This window comes from Anopheles gambiae, chromosome 3 (assembly GCF_943734735.2).
Source record: "Anopheles gambiae chromosome 3, idAnoGambNW_F1_1, whole genome shotgun sequence".
Lineage (NCBI taxonomy): Eukaryota > Metazoa > Arthropoda > Insecta > Diptera > Culicidae > Anopheles > Anopheles gambiae.
The window spans coordinates 66,896,247-66,916,454 of NC_064602.1; the positions used below are offsets into that span (position 1 = coordinate 66,896,247).

At 37.7% G+C, this 20,208-nt stretch overlaps 2 protein-coding genes across 6 annotated transcripts in view; one reads left to right on the top strand and one right to left on the bottom strand.

The window, feature by feature from the left end:
- Positions 1 to 20,208, bottom strand: part of LOC1272496 (glycine receptor subunit alpha-2) — a 61,106-nt gene that overhangs the window by 38,619 nt on the left and 2,279 nt on the right. For 4 of the 5 annotated variants that reach the window (XM_061655217.1, XM_061655216.1, XM_061655215.1 and 1 more), the window contains exons 2-3: positions 10,130 to 10,292; positions 9,377 to 9,673 (exon numbers count right to left, since the gene is read on the bottom strand). Coding sequence is in view for 1 of the 5 variants with exons in the window: in XM_061655215.1 (XP_061511199.1) it covers positions 9,377 to 9,411 (35 nt within the window). In the remaining 4 variants the exon portion in view is untranslated. The remainder of the gene's footprint in view (positions 1 to 9,376; positions 9,674 to 10,129; positions 10,293 to 20,208) is intronic. The other variant, XM_061655213.1, reaches the window with a different exon arrangement.
- On the top strand, positions 14,197 to 19,518 carry LOC1272497 (elongation of very long chain fatty acids protein 4). Its single transcript, XM_061655218.1, has 5 exons — positions 14,197 to 14,886; positions 16,680 to 16,908; positions 16,989 to 17,151; positions 18,077 to 18,248; positions 18,940 to 19,518. The coding sequence occupies exons 2-5, from the start codon at positions 16,724 to 16,726 to the stop codon at positions 19,278 to 19,280; spliced, it is 861 nt and encodes a 286-aa protein (XP_061511202.1). The 5' UTR covers positions 14,197 to 14,886; positions 16,680 to 16,723; the 3' UTR covers positions 19,281 to 19,518.

Below are 20,208 nucleotides of genomic sequence, written 5' to 3' on the forward strand. Positions count from 1 at the left end.
GTCGACCCTACCATGAATACGAAATGCTCTCTGCCCAAACAAAGAGGGAGACAGCCTGGCGTCGAAAGCAATGACATTGCGTGACTCCATGTACAAAACAGATCCTCTTCCGCCCCTTAGTAAGCAATCGACTTCAATGCACTGGACGGGTGGAAATGTTGGATGGGGCCGTTGTGGTCTATACAGTCTCGAAAAGTAAACATACAAACACACACAAAACAACTCACGACTGAATCTGATTAATTATGAAGTCAAGATAAACAAATCGTGATAGTAGTTGAGGAAACGAGAAGAAAACAAGAAATAGTGCGGAAAAGGGATTGTGATTGTACATATATTGAACAGGTGAAGGTTAACAAGCAGTTTATTTATGTACACGTTCGACGTGCATATGTACCTGTGAGCATGGTCCATCAAATATTTACAACAAACGATTGTAGTGCATTGACATACTACGATACAGTCATTGGACAAAACTGCATTTGCATCAATTTGCGGATTTCACCCGAGGAACAGGAAAGCTTTTTGCTTAAAGCTCGCGCCCAAAGCTTTACGCATTGAGCTTTAAAGCGGTTAAACTGCTCGAAAGTGCTAGAATTCAATGTGCTTCTGGGGTGTCGAATCGTCGAATAAAACGATTTAAAATTAAACTATTTTTAACAAATTTAGATTTAGAAAACATAATTAACAGTTATTCTGTGTAATTGTACAACAGCTTAAAATTGAAGTACTGCTGTTAGAATGTCTAGTAAAACCCGAATTTCGAATAAGCATCTTTCAGGAGAAAAAGTAGTTAGTAAAGACGGACACATTAAGGAAAATATTAAAATTCTAGAAATATATAAATGCAGCAACCGTAAAAATGTGCAAGTCTTATGTTACACTCACATTTTATCAGAAAATTTGTGTAAATTTTAATGTTTCTATAAAAAAATTTAAGATTAATTTAAAAAAAAAATTTGAAGTTTTGAAATGTTCCGGTAAGACGAACGGCTGATATGGGAAAGATGAACACATTTTAACATTACCTATTGCTTTTTACTTCAAGGTATTATACGTGTATACAAAAACTTGGTCATTTTCATCGATGGTTCGTTTAGCCGTGATTTTAGGAATTGTAGGCGCCGTTGCAACCACATCGTTGAAAGCAGAATCTAAGGCATTATTGAAACATCGTGAACTAAACAACTGAGGCAGTTCCAGCTTACAAAAGAACAGATATTGCTATTAGAAATTACTCTAGTCTGTGAGCAAGTTATAATCTTTAACACGAATTACGAGCCTTCTTCTCTTTTTTAACTTTTACGATAGCAGCCCTAAACATCCCTAAATGGTCATTAGTCATTCTTCATCAGAAAACACTTTGTTTTATTTAAAGTGTCATGCTGTCATTAACACGCCAATAACTGCCAAAGTCGTGGCTAATTTCTTTACAGATCTTTTGTTTAGATGTACAGCTAATTTAGTAGTTTAGGCTAATTTAGTAATTTAGGCGAATTAGTGGCTAATTTCTTTACAGATCTTTTGTTTAGATGTACAGCTTTGACGTGGTATGCATGAAACTACAGTATTTTACGGTGTTTCAATTTGGCACGATATCTAAGATACCTTATTTATAAAATTGAGTGGAAGTAGAGCACGTTTTTTTCAGAAACCAAGAATTTTTGTTTAGAATAGATTAAAACCTTTCCAAGACATATTCCTTTTTATAATTTGATTGTTTTTTTAGTGAATGTTACATTGGTTTAAAGAAGGTAAAAATACAGTTGTTATGATGGGATTTTTCAAGACCTAAGACTCTAGGAGTCTCTATCGTAATAATTAATACGACAAGGGAACTGAAATATGGTGTATTTCTTAGTTAGACACAGTAAATTTCAATGCTTTCTTCGGATTAAAGAAATATCATAATTAAATTTTGCATTTTAATCCCGGCCGCTGCCCACAGTGCACAGTGCACAATGCCGATTTGTTGTTTAATGTTTAATGTTTAATGTTTAAGTTTATTAGTCGAAGGGCTAAAAAGCCCTCTCGAGTCAGATGTTATTGTTGTTGTTGTTGTATCTTTTATAGAATATTTGAACCTCGTCGGGTTTTTTTACCTCTTCCTCAGTTTGTTTGCTTTAATCTGCTTGCCATTCTTCATCGTTTGCCTTATTGATATATGCGGCCATGCCGGTCTTTACACAGGTTTTATATTTACTACGGAAAGAGATAGTTAAGCCTTACTATGTCGAGACAGTGCGAATGCATTTATCAAAAAGTCCACCAAATTCCTCGTAAGTAAGAGGGCAATACTCTCTGATTTACTTACTTATCTAAATGAATTGTGTCCATAGTAGCGTTTAAACCATATGCAAACCTTGGTGTTCATAGATTCACGGTAAGGGATTTTATTTATTTATTTTAAAACTATTCATGGTTTATTTAAAATTTAATTTTTTATCTCTTGTTTTATTAACTTCAAAACAAATATATACAACGTGTATTCTATTATCAATCGATCGATTTTATTTGATACTAACGTCCCGATAACCTATTCAATGTACGTGTCGGCACCTACAAGGCTGGATGGGATCATTCCTCCTCCGGAGCATCGTCTCGTAACCACCGAAGCGAATATGCTTGGTCTTTATAGGCTTTCTAGGGTAATTACACCTCATCACTGAATAGTAATTCCTTGCTACCGAGGAACGGTGCCGATGGGACACGATTGTATCTGGCCTTGTATGGGTCGCCAAGTTTATCGAATATTTGATAAAATGTAGAATTTCAGTAACTACTAACCCTAACCCTAACGAAATAAAGATATCAATTACTTCAACAATTATTGAAAATTGTTAAGTAAACTGTAAAATCAGCCATATCTTATGTGGTATTCATTCTATGTGGTTCAATCAGGCTGCTTATGTTTGTCACATCTTTAATAAATTTTAATCAGATGCTAAACTCTTGATCTCGATCGCTTGTCATGTGCAATTGAATCAAGATTTTGCCCCAGATAGGACGCCTAAAAACATACTCGAACAAACAATTCCCATAATTATACGAAAACGATTTCGAATCAACTCGCAGCATCACACTGGAATAATGCAAGCAAACTTATCCGCTGGTAAAAGTACAAACACGGCTGACCCGATGACAAATAGGAATCAAAGCGTCATGACTCGGCATCCATTTCGCGCCAACACTTGGTCGCCACTCTAGCACGTCAGCCGGCTTCACGCGTGCATTTGGCCGACCGGTGCATTTGCATTATGGAATGCAAATTTGTTCTGCCACCGAAGAAAGTGACCCCGCGCTGGACCGATCTGTGCAATCTTGGCAGGAGAAAACAGAGCGAATTCCACTCGATTTCATGTAAGTGGGTGCTGAGTGTGGCAAAGGGTGTTGCTGAGACAACAAACAATTATTTGCATTTCACCCGCACGCATCCTGCCGTAGTTTAAGGTACGAAGAAAGCGTGGAATCGAAACGCAAATGCAACGAAATTAAATACGATTTGCATTTTTTTATGTATACAGTAAGATTACAAATTAAATTTGTTAGTTTTTTAATATTATTTTCTGTAAGTAATAATTAATATTAATCTATAAGTTTGATGAATGAAGACTTCCTACTCCTGATGAACACCCTTTTGTGTTTTCACGTTTAGCTCTTCTCCAAACCCAATCAGCAAAACGCTAATCTATAGTTTTAATTTATCCCCCATACTGAGTCACAGGCAAACACCAACTCGTCGCTTTCCCTGTGCGAACAAATGACATCCACTTCCGGCGCGCGATGAGTTGGTGTCGATCAAACGGCGTCAAAGGCCTTATTGAAGAGGGCTACACAAAAGAAAGGCAATAAAATCATCGCCCTACCGTAGAGAAATGCACCAATCCAGGAACAATCGTTTGCCCACTTGCAACGACCGTCCGCCAGGGAGTGTAGTCGGGACTTTGTTAGCTTCGCGTCGAGTTGACATTGCGCCGGGCTTTCCCATCTATGGATAAAGCGTTTGGCCACTACATCCGCAAGGAAAATCAATCACCGTATTGTACTAATGGATCTGTCCGAGTGCATCCGAAGCGTCCGCTAGGAAAGCTGCTCGAATGAGTGACGTCAGGCAGGTTGAAATCTGTGCAGGGTGTACGGGAAATCCCAAAGCAAGCATTAGTTTGTGGGAGAAATGTCCAATGATACAAAAGACAGGGCATGTGTTTCCTTTCATTATTATGTCAAAGTTTGTACATGCTTTTCCTTATCATGATTGGAGTTGCTATTTTGTTGGCATGCTTATTTGATGGTGATAGCACTCATTGTAAGTGTTGCATTTCATAATTGCAACAGTAAACAGATAATCAAATAAAAAATAAGTAATAGAAGGATTATAGTTTAATATTGAATGGCTTTGATAACGAACTATCTACTTTTGAGCATTACAACTAAAATAAACCGAGAACAAACTTTACTAGTTTATTAGATTACAGCACAAATGCCGACAAAACGCAGCATTATTCACCTGCACAACCGTTCCGATCTCGCCGTAATTACTTTGCATTTAACCTTTCGCACTTGATGCGCATTTTATTACTCCGATCGCAGCCCCACACACGCTCACTCTCGGTTGCACTTGAACTTCCGAACTTGCACTGCCCATTCCCGTGCCATAAGCCAAGCCACCACACCAACCAACTCACCACCATTCAACCCAAGCGTCCACTTAAGGAACAAATTATGCAAAGAGAGTGACCCAAACAGAAGGCATCATCATCGAAGATATTTCTTTTTGCCATGTTCAGGCTGCAGCAAATGCACAAATGCATCCTGCATGGAATGCCTCGACCCACGCCCGTTAACCGCCCATCAATCACTGGACATGGAGAAATACAAATCGCCGTCCGAGCCTTTCAGAGCCACCGGCTGCCTCGACCTCACGGACCGAACGGTTCAAGTGCAGCGGGGAAGGAGCGAATATTGATCGTGGCGCGTGTAGCCAAAGGAATTATTGCTCTATCGTAATGTGACACCCTGAAGGCATTTGTGGAATGTGTCGTCTGCGATGGGTTGCAGGCGGTGCAGGTAGAATCATTAATGCATCGTTAATTTATCATGCGGTAATTAAAATACATGCATTTTTAATGCATTTTACTTGTTTTTACATTTCATGGATGGTCTGTAAGATTTTTATTTTGTGTTTAAAAAATTTGAAAAAAATCCACTCCATTTATTTTTATTTATCAATGTTTTTATTATACGTTAGGTGCAGGTATATTCCTCTGCCTTTCTGAATGCGAACTGTTATCTCGAACGACAACAACAGCCACAAATGTTAATTTCCTCACTATTATGGTCAACATCATTGCAAAATTGAGCTTATGAGGAAGAGATATTTAGACATTTCCCTCCCAAACATCAGCCAACAGTTGTGGACCGTTGTGGAAGAAAAGGAAAAGAAACATAGTCTATTACACTCTCACAGCATAATCCTGCTATAGAAAAACACACATGTTCATGTAACCTTAACATACTTTGTCCACGTGCAGTAGGGAAACCTTCGCTGAAAGCAATCTATTGCCACGTCTGTTGCTGAATGGTTGGATCAAAACGTCCCATTTTTTAGCTCACTTTTCCCGTCAAGTTCGTGGTTACCTACAGCCACTCGCAACCACATGTGTCGGGAAAAAGCTTTTTAACCATTTCCTATTTAGTTTCTTTTGGCTTTGTGCACGTAAACAATCAAATCAAATAAGGAAAGGAAAAACTGTACACAAAACAGTAGGTTTGTTGCTTCCCGCTCGTTGAAATTGTTTGTTACTTTTATACTACCCCACCTAACAACACATACACAACACTCGGAAGGTCGACCAGTGGGGAGCAGGATAATGAAAATTACCCTTATGCTTCGATTAGCGTTTGTATCTATCATTCACGGAGGGCGTAATCTCAAAAAGCATCAAGCGTTAGCCCCTTTTCTCACAATCCAATACCGCACTTGCATAATGCACTTGCAGAGTTGTACGTGTTGGCATTTTTTAAGCTCTACAGCGTTATTACTCCGCAGGAGATTGTGTGCCCATTTGAAGTTTCTTCGTTTGTTAAGCTTCTGCTTCGTCTCTTCTAATGGTATCTCCTGATGGCTTTGGCTGACACTAACCTTGTATGAAATAACTTCTAGTACAGCGTTCGTACCAAGAATCGCGTACGCATACCTTCATCAGGCGGGCGGTGATCGTTGATACCGGCAGTTGATGAAGGTATTTAGTGATCATTTGCCTGCTTCCTTCTCGGTCCTGCTCGAGCTATAATGATAGCGCACACACGGTAGAGTCCTTCAATTAAAACAATACGTACAGCACGTTATAAGCAACGCGGTGCGACGGTACCGGTGGTTGCCGTGTAAGAAGTAGGCATGAAAATGAGGTTTTTTTAACTTCATACTCAAAACCAGTTCTGCCAACGATGGCGAACTCTCACCGGCAACCGGTAGAACAAAAGCGTTAGTCAAACTGCTCAAGGCAGTCCCGATATCAATCAGAATCTCGTCAAACGATGCAGTGATGTTGATCATAGTGGTTATCGGTGGTGCTTTTTTGTAGAATCGGATCTATAGAAGCAACTTTATTTTGTAGTACAAATGAAGCAGTTTGAAAATGCTAAAACATGAAGTGTTCCAGTGCGATTGAGTTAATAAAATGTTCGTTCATTTTTCGAGTATTTATCCAAATTTGATATTGTTTTCTTTTTTTATTTTTCTTTTACAATTGTTCTCAAAGTACATCGGCATCGCTAACATTTATTTATCCTTCATCCATGAGTCACTGTCTGCGTTTTATGTATCTTGTAAAACTATCAAGCGAAGATAAAGTTGATGTTGTAAGATATTATAAAAATAGTTTACGACAAAACACACATACTCTTTCTCTACTTCTTTAAGATCAATTCGCGGTTCAATACTGAAGTCCAGCTTGCTGAGCCCTCCAATACTAGTTCGCTATTATGATGCACAATCATAAACCTTCGTTTGAATATGAAGGCCTTTGTGTGGTATCTTCCCGAATAGGATGTGTATACGATTCATGATTGTTTGCACTTAAGTTGCCAAAATTCAAAACAGTGAAGCGCATAAAAAACTGGTTGGTTTATATTTATTTTATAATACATATGTTAATGTATTATACTGTGTTATTGATGTATTGCAAACTGGACAATAATTAAAAAACATACGCTGGCAACCAATCATAGGGATTTGTTATAGCTTTCTACTGTAATTATAGTTATTGATTTGGTTTGAAATCAATGAGGTTTTAATTGGAGTTCATGTATGTTCTAGTAAAACATTAAAAGATGATGAAGTAATAGATATAAGTGACATAAATAAGGTCACCTGTAGGACTTCATATGTAAAGCAATTTTCTACATTTTTGCTAAAGCAAAATTACAAATTTGCCGCAGTTCCGTACTAGCTATTTTACAGTAATTTATATTCACATACTTCTTCGAAATGTAACAGTTTGCGGTTTGTCTGCCAGTATGTAATCTGCCACCTTCACAACAGATCGCCATGTTCTCACGTCACTGCTAACGATAATCTGTTATTTACGGTGCGTGGAGAAACTTTGCAAACTCAACTTGTGCCCACATGTTTAACCTCGCCACGCCCTGGACAGGACGGCAGTATATAACGGTCAAAGTGCAGTGCGATCAAGTGAAACGATACACCGGAACCTGTCGACGATTTGTTTGATGTGCAAGATTTATCGGATCTCCCCATCGAGGAACTACTTTCTTCCTGTGGTCAACGGATGCGCGGCAGTACAATAAATGATTAACTTTTGCTTTAAAAAATTATTTTATGATAAATTTAATGATAATTTTAGTGAATGTTTTCTTCTTTATATGCTAATATCAAACTACTGCATTTTCAAACGATATAATCGCTTTAAATATTTCATTCGAAAAAACTATCAACGAAATTATCCAAAAACATAAAATTCGAAGAGAAATGAAATAAAACAGAGAAAAAAGTGAACTTGAATGCACACAAAAAAGCAAAACAATACGTCAGTGAAGATGACCCACTCCGCATACCACATGGTCGAGAAATCCGTCTTCGGTACGCATCGTCCACAATGGCAAAGAAGTGGCAGGAAGAATGCACGATTTCTTTTGCCCTCTGACACCGGTTTCTGCTAATGATGCGGCGAAGTGGAGATACAGGGTTTACCTAGCCAATCCGGCATCGTCAAAGCGTTATCGGTCGCCGTTAATACTTTTTCGGGCGACGGAAACCCTCAATTGGGCACTGTCATTTCTATTCGGGCCTTGTGAAGTATGAATCGGGCATAGTACAGAATGAAAGCGTCCTACTCTTGAAGATGTCAAATCCAGTCGCTCCGGTGTGTTTGATCCATGAAGCAGTTTAAAAATACGTATTTTGCATGTTGTTTAACTTATTATGTGTTATTTTAAAATGTTTACCCAATTAAATCACCAAACATATTATATTAAAAAAATATAAAAAAATTGCGTTGTACGGCGTTGAATTAAAAATTTAAAAAAGGATTTTGAATAATTTTTTATGCAATTAAACTTAAAAATAGTGAATTTTCTTACATATCAGTTAAACTACTCGCAAAAAAGGATTGTTTTGCAGCTAGAAAGCAACAAAATATAAAGTAGGCCCAATTCATTCTGTACTATGCCCGATTCATACTTCACAAGGCCCGAATAGAAATGACAGTGCCCAATTGAGGGTTTACGTCGCCCGAAAAAGTATTTACGGCGACCGATAACGTTTTGACGACGCCCGATTGGCTAGGTAAACCCTGTAAAAAGCATGACGAGTTTCACCTTCTTTAACACACACTCACACGTATTCCTTTTGTAGCATCCTTTCGCAGTCATGTGCGATCCGCGGATGAAGCGCGTGGCGAGGCGTAAACTGTGAAATTTTCACTTTCAATATGAGGAGGTCCAATATGCAATGCGTATGATACGATACGAACAGGACGAATAGGAAGTACTAACTAAAAAAAACAAATGTTAATTCTTCACAGAGTTCGCGAGCAATTTCAGCATGTTATTGAATTAATTCTCAAGAAGATTGTATAACAATTATAATTAAATGGGAATAAAAGAACAAAACGAATAGGTGTTTAAAAAAAGGATATTACATAGTAAGTTCTATGTTAAATTAGTACAAAAATAATATTTAGATAAGAAAATTGAGCTAGTTAGTTAATGAATTAGTAAGTTCAAATTGCATAAAAACAAAAAGTTTGTACCTTGATTTTAAATGAACTTTTTTTAAGTTTTTAATTGCTATACGTAAATAACATAAACCGATGGGAATATCATGGCAAAACAATCAAAATCTTCACTCACTTACCGTGTTAACCGTAAATTGATCATGTCAATGCGCATCCGGATTGCGTGCGTAGATTCTTCGACGTAAATTTTCGCCCGATCAATTACTCACACCCATTATCGGCGTATGGCATGCAGATCGGCAATGTCCTGCGCCGTTTCGGTGTTTCATTTTCTATAAATGATTTAATTTTGTGCGAGACATCCTCAATCATACTTGCGCAGAGCATGGGCAGCACGTAGCTGGAAGGGCTCACAGCCGGGCGCAAGATTATGAACTTTCTTTTTTCACCGTTTTCTTTATCTCGTTGACGTCTTTCTGCAACGTGAGAAAAGATGATTAAGCGGAGGGAAATTTTCGAGTTTGCTTCTCGCTCCCAAAAGCCATGGTTGCAAGGTATGTCGAAGATTTGGTTTTTCAATAACTTTTCGCCAATAGTCTAAAACAACAATTTAACATGCAGTGCAACTTTAGATGAATATAGTCTACTTGTACAAGATAATTTTAATAGTTCATAAAATAAAAGAAAGGCAACTAGATTTGATAAATATTATTAATTTTGTATGGAATAATACGCAGCATTTAACAAAACAATGCAAGGTCGTTTTACTTCTGGTGTACACTATAAAACAGGTTACGATCGTGGATGTAAACGGCCCCGGCATTGATTATAGGGATGCTGGCATTATCTTCCGTGTCTAATCTCCATCTAGGTCAATCTAACGCTAACTACAAAGTGCAAAGGGCACGCCTCGTGCGGTCAGTTGTCCTTACCGTAGAAGGGACAAGAAGGTCTCACTGCCCTGGCCGGTGGGTGGCCCCTTAATTAAGGGGATTTTTTATTGGCGATAGAATGCGGACGCGCTTAATTTGCCACCAGAACCGGTTTTGCAAGGAGTTCTTAGGAATTCTTTCCAGCCAGTTGTGTAATTCTCGTCTAGGAAGAAAGTGAACAGGTAGTTAATGTATATTAATAATATCTTCGTTTTTATTTTGTATTAAAATTATTTTTTCATTGTTCCTAGTTACATTTAATAACGACTTATCACATTGACAGGCCATCTAAATTGAAATGACATAATTGAACCACGCAATCTGATAGTTAATCTCTTTCTGCGGTACGGTAACTATCAATGATTTGAAGCACGAAATACGAATACGAACCTAAAAAAGCCAGTGAGCGTCTGATGTGTGTACGTAGTTTCAAAAGTTTCGTTTTTCTATGACTTCGTTTTTTTGTTAATTCAATACGAGAATAATACACGGTAAAAGCACGAATCAAAAAACGAATCATCCATTCATCAATTTTGATGAAACATTTTATTCTATTTCATATTTACTTTTAAATTATTCAAATTATCTGAGCGATACAGACTTACCGTGCCTTTTCGGCCAATATACAAGTATAGAAATCGTCGTTATTCGGCTCATTGAATTTATTTTAAATTTTCCTTTTGTCACTTTCATTGGAACGATTGGAACGATTAGAAATGCCAAATACATAAAGATGCATTAATTGAATAATCAAACAGCAAGCAAAGAACGACTCAGACGGCTCACAACACTTAACTTTTGACCTGCACTTTATATGCGTTTAGATTTCTTTTTATCTTGTACTCGTTTGCCCCACCTTCCAGTTAGAATCGTATTTTTCGCGTCGTTTTTATTGCAAACAACCCCGAGACAGTAATTAATCTGCAAAAAACGCTCCGAGGTAATGAATTAATTTTAACAAAATTAAATCAGCTCGTATTAAATGAAACACATACAACTAACACAAGGTATGATATAAATTGTGTGAAAAGAATAGCGAAACAGCGTTTGGAAATGTAAATCATTTAGGGTAAGTGTACCAATTATGGACATAGTTTGTCACCAATTCGCACTTTTGTTCGCTGTTTAAATTCGTTTTTTACACAATCATGTGTTTCTATACGGATTTTGGAAGCCTGAAATGTGTAAAATCTGCACATATTTTTTAATTTGATTTGATTTAATCATTAATCACAGAAAAAATCGAATAATTGCTGCTTTGAAATGTACCAATTATGGCACTAGTGTTCCTATTATGGTTATAACAGGGTCCCTATTATGGCCATATCTTAAAAATCGTGTATTTTACATGCAAAAAAATCGCATTATGTGATGAATTTAAAACAAAATAATGAAAAATAATCCAGAACTAAAAATTCTTCTTATTCTTCTTCGGCACAACAACCATTATCGTTCAAGGCATGCCTATACCACTACTGCGACATGGATTTCAGTAACTTAATGATTTTGCCCATAGCAGGATAGCCAGTCCTAAGTCCTAATAGCCCATATTGCATGAACCCATGACGAGCATGTGGTTGAGTAAGGCAGAAACGAAAAATAGTATTTATAATTTCAGACACATTTAATAATATGATTAATGTCGTTTAAATCAAACATAAAAGCATAACAGGTTGGCTGATAAGTCCCCGGTCTGACACATAGATGGCGCTATATACCTGTTACAACATACATTTATACATTTACATTTGCATGCATATTATGCATATTATTTTTATATAGTACCAACCATCAAATGATTCGTGTCAAAATTTGACGTCTGTATGTCAATTAGTTTGTGAGACAGAGCGTCTTTTGTCAAGCAACTTTTGTTATTTTGTTGTTCCACCAAGACAACGCACCGTGCCACAAGTCATTGAGAACGATGGCAAAAATTCATGAATTGGGCTTCGAATTGCTTCCCCACCCACCGTATTCTCCAGATCTGGCCCCCAGCGACTTTTTCTTGTTCTCAGACCTCAAAAGGATGCTTGCAGGGAAAAAAATTGGCTGCAATGAAGAGGTGGTCGCCGAAACTGAGGCCTATTTTGAGGCAAAACCGAAGGAGTACTACCAAAATGGTATCAAAAAATTGGAAGGTCGTTATAATCGTTGTATCGCTCTTGAAGGGAACTATGTTGAATAATAAAAACGAATTTTGACAAAAAAATGTGTTTTTTCTTTGTTAGACGGGGGACTTATCAGCCAACCTGTTATCTTTGGAAATGGCTTTTTTGTTTTAGTTTCTTGTGATGTTGCGATAACTCGTAGACAGTATCTTTTTATTTCATTTAGTTCTTTTAATTTTTTTAATTCACTTCAACATTAATTCAAATTAAAAAAAATAATTTGTATATCTTAACATAAAGAATGAATAATTGATCTGGCTGCGCATGACGGGTTGGATCAAATGTTGAGTTGTTGTTCTAGGCTAGGTTTAGAGTAGAATATGTGATTAAAAGCTTTAAAAGTTACCTATTTTCAACCGCAATGGTCTTTGCAAAACGCTAAGGAATGTCAACTCTTCTGAGGACTCATTTTTAAACTCGAATAATTAATAAAAGATACAGTTCCTATACGATGTTTTGGAATCAATGTTCAGAATATAGTTTATATTTAATATTAAAATACTTTCCAAGGTTTTTAAATGAAATGGATTGTTTTATACAATAAAAGTGCTCCTTATGGCCATAATTGGTACTATGGCCATAATTGGTACACTTGCCCTAGTGCGATAATTGGTACATCGTTGTTAAGTTGTACCAATTATGGACATATGGCAAAAAGGCACATTTTCGATACAAAATTGATAAATTTTGATGTGAAGCTATTAAATAACAAGCGTTTGACATCATAATGGTGTTTTTTCATGTAAAAATTGGTTTAGATGCTTGTAAATCACTAATATCCTATAGTGGTGCTCTTAGCAAAATGGTAAGCGATGAACAAAATCTTAGTGGCACATTTTAAAAGAGTGATATTTTATAAATGCATGTTTCTGACATGTAACTAATGAAGCATTAATATTTTGAAAGGTTCATAATTGATACAAAAAATCCATCCATGGTTGCAGAATGTAAATTTACTGTTTTATAGCAAAAATACTGGTTGCTATGGCCATAATTGGTACTATGGCCATAATTGGTACACTTACCCTAATTAAATATTTTTATTTACTCTCATCGGTTATCTAGCAAGAATGTGTTACCATACATATGTTATCTATTATGCAACAAATCGTCAACCTTGTTTAACGCTCTTGTTAAGTACCTTGTACTAATTTATATGTTAATCTACTGCTGGCAGTCGATGTTGAAAGATTGTTGCAACTATTCACTTTCCTTTGCCATCACTCTTCGAGGATGGTTTGTTAAATGTCACTTTGCAAGAAATGGTGTATTTATCACTCACAATCGCACACTTCGAGCGATCTACTATTAGTGTAGCTAGGGCGATTGTTCAACAAAGTTGTTTGGTGTTAGGTTTTGCACTCTCGAGCACCCCAAGCTGAGAACTGTTGTTTGAGCATTGTCTTTACATTTGCCAAAGCTTAGCACATCATGCAAAGAGTAAACTTGAGCCATTTGCTTTTACTTTCATCTCACCAAAGAACATATTTGTTTGATAGAAACTGACAAACGTAAACCATTTGCGAATCGATCCACCCAATCAGTTGCATCCCCTGGCCAACAATTAACTGTTTTATGAGCCTCGATCGTCACACGCACCGTCGTTCCCTTCATCCCCGACAAGGCTTAATTTACTTTTGCCATCTCTCTTACACACCAGACACCAACATCGCGCAAAACAAGTGTCGTATGGCGTGTGTTTGTGTATGGTGTGTGGGTCACGACACTTCCAGCACAGGTCCCCCCCCCCCCCCCCATTCGCAACAACCGCCAAGGGAGTCGACGCGCGCATGGAGCGCCGTACATGCAGAAACGAGAGGTGCGCTTAAAAGCGCAAAAATAATAATGCATTGATCAGGGAAAATCGTGGCCCGTTCGCGCTTTCCTGTCCACACGCTGGCTAACGGTGGCGTCATTGTTTCTACGCACGCCGAACCGTGCACCACGCGAGTGGCAGGTCACCATCGTTTGTACCGAGATACGGGCGTTAAAGTGTATCGAAGCGAAGTTGTGCATTTTGTGGAGGAACTGAGCGTACGCCTAGAGCTGTTTCCCAGTCAACTGGAAGGATACTGTGTGTGATTGACATCCCTTGGGAGGAATAAATACATCCCCATTGGAGTTTGTGAAGAGTGTGTTTGCAAGGAGTTTTGTGTGACGCGTATGTGAACGCCGAGTGGCAAAACACTGTTCCAAAATTAGAATCGTTTCCTGCACAACGTTCTATTCACTTCAAAACGATAAAACTTTCTTTAAAAACTTTCCTGCGCATCACAACACAACAACATCGGCCGGTGTCATTGGATATTGGTTTTAGCACGCTTGCTTGTGACCAGCTAAAATCCCTCGATCGCAGCAAAAACCTACCTGTGTCACCCTTGACAGAGGCATTAAAAGACAAAATAAAAGTTTAAGTTAAATAGCTGAATTCCGGGACTACCACCGAAGGCACTGGCGCAATCGTAGTCGTCGTGGCATTGGCCGACGTTGACGAACTTCTGCTGACCGTTTGCTTCCATATTACGTTTTGAGCGGCAACTGTTGGTTCCGGTAAAGAAGCGAACGATTTCGATCGTTGCTGTGATCAATGTGAGTAGTTTGAATTTAAATCATTCTAATTTATGTTCATAGAGTTTTGAGATCCTTGTAATTATGACCAACGTGTATTAATGTGTTCGGTTAATATGTTATTTTAAAAAATAAGGAAGGAAACAATAATATTTATAGTGTTTATGCTGCCACTCTAAAATTATCCAGCCCAGTTAGCAAACATTTAAAGTGTATAATTTTAAAGCACAATACTCATAAACCAGCTGTATACTTTCATTCTGAATAAAAAATATCACTAAACTATCTGAATCTGAGCGATTCTAAAGAAATATGTTTTTTTGCTTCATCGTGCTTTTGCGAGCTTATAAATGCATTTGTGAATTAAATTATAGAGGATTTTAAAATAATTGATTAATGTGTAAAATATGAATAATTTGCAAGCAAACAATGTTAAACGTAATGCTTGTAAGAGGAATGAATGAAGGAGGAAATTTTTTAATGAATATGTTGTATCAATGTCATTTTCCACATAAATCAATATGTGATTTAAGTATGTGAAAAATGTTGGATCCGATGGTACATTTCAAAACGCAGCCTCTACAGGATTAAATGAGGCTCGTTTTCGAAACTGTCTGCTAGTAGAAAGGATTCAAGCTCTTACAGGTCCAAGTGAAAAAAAAAACGTTAAGAAGATAATATTTCACAAAATACCCATCAAAATATATAATAATATGTAAACATGTTTTATTGAGTTATTGATATTTCTTACCCGTCCCATCCTCACTCACTTCCGCAACGATGGTCTCTGAGACCGCTACAAAGGCGTCCGTTTATGTTTTGGAGGAAGTGCAGACGAATACAACATTCAATTGCAATGGGCCTACCATAATGACGTCTCCACATCCTATTATCGGCATCACAAATAATATACTAGATTCTACCCTTATTTATATTTGTTTAGACAAGGTAGATAAACTACTTTGCGAATACACGAACAAACATTAAACCCGAACAGCAACGGGCGTCTTTGTAGCGGTCTAAGAGAACATCGATGGTAAAATGGGAGGTGGCAGGAAAAAAATATCAGTTTATGTTTACATTCCTTAACTATGTATGTAACAATGGCAAACATTTGCGTTCTGCTAAAAATCGTTGCTAAGGGTTTTCATTGATTGTCTGATCGGATCAGTTTTGAATCGTTATTGGCTAAATTGATAAGACTGTCGTGACAAATTAAAATTATATTTGACAATTCTTTTTATATGTTTTGGATTCTATTTTCAAAATACAAAAGAAAAATACTTTGTTTGTATTTTTATATATTTTTTAAATTTCAATTATCCTCATCACACCCATAAAACCTTAAAACAGTAATAAAACCAAATCGCATATTAAAGATGGTTAAAATGTATTTCTGTAAAACCATCCTAAAATGTGTTATTTGTATTATTTCCCTATTTGAAATGCTTTGATTTAAAAAAACCCTTTTTGTTTAAGTTGCTTTATGTTATGCTATTTATATAAATTCGTTTTTTCGTAATAAGTTCGTGGTCCGTTTTAAAACAATGAATGATGGTTTTGAACATACGAACACAAATACACAAAGATGTGAAATAGTATTTGGTACACATTGTAGATTTACTGTTTTTTTAATATCTCTTCCGGATTTTCCGATCGGATTTTTTTAAATCGAGAAAACGGCTCTCGAACGTAATTACGATAGTCGTTGCACGGTAGCAATTGTAATGATAGCTTTGATAGGAGACTTTGTCTCCTAAATACATTTTCTTCGTCTTTTTTAATCATTTGTATATTTTTCCTCATTTACATAGATTTCTTATCAAAAGCCCTGCGACGAAACATCCTTAACACCACCATGACCTCGACCAACATAAGCGAGAGCATTCCGTTCTACGACGTGTTCGGTTACTACGAATGGACGTTAACGCTAGCAGATCCCCGCACGAAAGGATGGCCGATGGTAGACTCCCCGATTCCCACGCTGACCGGCGTCTGCATATACCTGTTCATCGTATGGATTGGTCCAAAACTAATGCACGAGTAAGAGCGTCAACTTCAGCGCCTCTTCCAAGTCCTTCAACTGACATCTCATTCCCATCTCATTGTACCTTACCAATCAGCCGAAAACCGTTCGATCTCACCACCTTCCTGGTGCCTTACAATTTGGCCATGGCCCTGCTGAATCTCTACATCTGCCTGCAGCTTTTTATCGGCTCCACCATGCGTCGGTACAGCTACATCTGTGAACCGTGCCGGCAGAGTTTCCATCCAGCGGAGCTTCGTGTAAGTAAACTAGAGCCCGACTACCCCATATATTAAGGACTTGTTTCCCCCCCAAAAGGCCATGTGCCGAGTGTGTGTATCCGGTATTTTATTGTACCGAATTGTCCGGACTTCTCGCCGATACCTTATAAGGTCATTACAAAGACCATGGACATGGAACCACAGGGCATCAGTTATCAAAGGCAACGATCAAGTGCTGTGGATCATGCCGGCAAATTACATCCTCCGTAAACTGTCTCTCGCGATTGACTGCGCAAAGCGAAAGCTCTTAATTATGGTTCCTGTTTTTCGCCCCAAATTCGTCCCCGTCTGACCCCGTACAAGATCTGCGAAACAAGTGAATGATTTATCAATGCACCGCTCCAAAAAAACCCCAAAAACTCGAGCCTTTTGACACACATTTACGAAGCTTTCTGGTCGATGTTTTCTTTTGATTTATTTGATCATGTTTCTGACCGGGGCACGAGCATAACAGGTCGGTCAATATTTTGGAGTTTACGCGCTCTTGAACCGGATTACTGCACTCGTTTTCTTCTAAAACAAATATTCTTTACCCGATTTCACCTATAACGACACCTTCCCTTGAGTGCCTTGAACATGGATGAACTTTAAACCCCCATTCGACTAGTGAAATCAAACTGGGAAGATTTCACTTTCGTTGGTGAACCACGGCACGTGAGTTTGCGGTTTCCGACTGCAACGTTTCATATCCTGATGGATCGCGCTCATGCTGGCACGATTCGATCAGCTGGTCGAGTGCATCGGTTTCTCTTTCGCAGGCCTTGTTTTCATCTTTCCGTCGGTCCATTATTCATGTTCAGTTTGCTATCATGTCGGTTGGGAATTTATTTATTTATTGCTCCCCTCTGGTTGGGTTTGCTTAAACTGTTTAATTTTCCTTTGTGCGTCGCTTCTTCCACCGCAGATTGTGGATGCCGTCTGGTGGTACTATTTTTCCAAGGTGCTCGAGTTCTCCGACACTTTCTTCTTCATTCTGCGTAAGAAGGACAATCAGCTGACTTTCCTGCACGTCTACCACCACAGCACGATGTTCTCCTTCTGGTGGATCGGTGTGAAATGGGTTCCGAGCGGAAGCAGTAAGTATAAGATGTTTGATTTAAATAGTTATACTTAGAACCAGCGCATTTAATTGTGGTGAGCACTAATCGAAAACATAGACAGACAATAATTTGCAGCCTTCGAATATCGTTTCCTGTTCGAACACTCAATTAAGCGTTTGTTCAAAAGTTATAAAAATTAAAGTTTAAAGTTAAATTAAGTTATAAAATTAAAATTACTTCTACAGTTTCGACTGCCCTTCATTCTTTCTTCTATATCCCAGCATTATACTTTAATAGGATCGAAACATGGGTCGAAAAATGCAACTCCACCGACACGCACAAATGATTCGTTCATTAATCTTCGAAAAGGAACGGATGAAAGAAAGGAAGCAAAGAACGGGCAAAATCGATTGAAAATTAATGTGCAAACTACCAAGAGTCATTTGTTAAAAAATATCTTTTTAATACCTACTTTACAGCTACCTTGCAAGTGTCTCTTGAACATCATTTTTACTAAAATGTAATGTCTGACACATCATTGATATGCAAACTCTCTCCCATTATGGCTACCAAAATCGCAGTCAAATTTTTCTCCGGTATTATATTTTATGGTTCGATTTACTGAACTTATAATAAACCATAATTATAATGCACCAATTGAGCGGGGACAATGGTGATGATCTCAGAATAATCGTTTTCTTTTACATTTTTTCCATCCCACTTTCAGCGTTCCTTCCGGCAATGGTCAACTCTTTCATACACGTGCTAATGTATACGTACTACGGTCTGGCTGCGGTAGGACCGCACATGAACAAATACCTCTGGTGGAAGAAATACCTGACAATCCTTCAGCTGATTCAGTTCACCGTGGCCATGATGCTCGGCATCAATGGAATCATTACGGGATGCGAGTTTCCGCTCTGGATGCATTACACACTGATCGGCTACATGATCTCGTTCATCCTGCTGTTCGGTAACTTTTACGCACAAGCCTACATGCAGGGCAAGCCGATCCAGCAGTTCGAAATTAACTGCATCGATATGGGGGCGATAAAGAAGTCGGAGTAAGACAGGCAGCCTGCTTCGGTGCGTTCCCTGTCTCTGTATCATATAGCTCATATCCATACTGTTCCAGTTTTTTAAACGGTTTTGCTGCTGCGTTTGTACATTTTTTGCTCGTAATGTATCTTTCGTGAAAAGGGTGTATTTTTATCTCTAATGCTTTCCGTTTCTGCTCAAATTGAACTACTATTGTTGTTAGGAAATAAAGTAAAAAACGATATAGTATTAATGAAATGAATCGTAAGCGCACGTTTTATTTTTTTTATAAAACAAATGGTGTAAATAATCCGAAAATCATAGTCATAACAATCATCCAAGATAAAGAATTTGCAGTTTGCAAATTGAGAACAAGAGTATTGCAGAGAGTAAAGAAAGGTCAGGTTTAGTTGATATAAAGTATCGCACAAAGTTGTTTTAGTTATAGTTTAACAGTTTTATAACACCTCTAAAAGATTTATTTCAAATTTCTCTTAAGATTCGATGGATGCTAATTACAATTATTTTTCTACGGTCACTTATCCTGCCGTAATGCATATTTCACTGAAAGCCAAGCCCACTAGTTGTACAGGCAGACAGGCAGGCAGACAGAAAAAAAAGCTTAATTCAATTTTATATGTTTGAAAATGTGATCCTTTCAACAAAATTGATGTTACTCCCGAAGCATAGATTGACGCCAGATGTTTAAATACAATTGATTAAAAAATATGCAAATTAAGGTTCAACGTAAAGTGATATTGAGAGGCTTGCGAATTACAAGCCACATTATTTTTTTTGTTAATTTTACGAACATAAATAAAGTCGAGAGCCTCAAATGCCTTTGAAATGCATGCAAATGCAAATGCAAAAAAAAACTTAAAATCCAGAAATGGGGCCCTTTCCGTTTTAAGTTCGTAGGTTGAATTTTCAGCCTGTCAGATGTTTGCATTGCATAGCA

Excerpts from the sequence above, each read along its gene's own strand:
- LOC1272497 (XM_061655218.1), top strand. The coding sequence starts at position 16,724 with ATGACCTCGACCAACATAAGCGAGAGCATTCCGTTCTACGACGTGTTC. Across the intron at positions 16,909-16,988 it reads GGTCCAAAACTAATGCACGA|CCGAAAACCGTTCGATCTCA; the intron begins GTAAGAGCGTCA and ends CTTACCAATCAG. Across the intron at positions 17,152-18,076 it reads TCCATCCAGCGGAGCTTCGT|ATTGTGGATGCCGTCTGGTG; the intron begins GTAAGTAAACTA and ends CTTCCACCGCAG.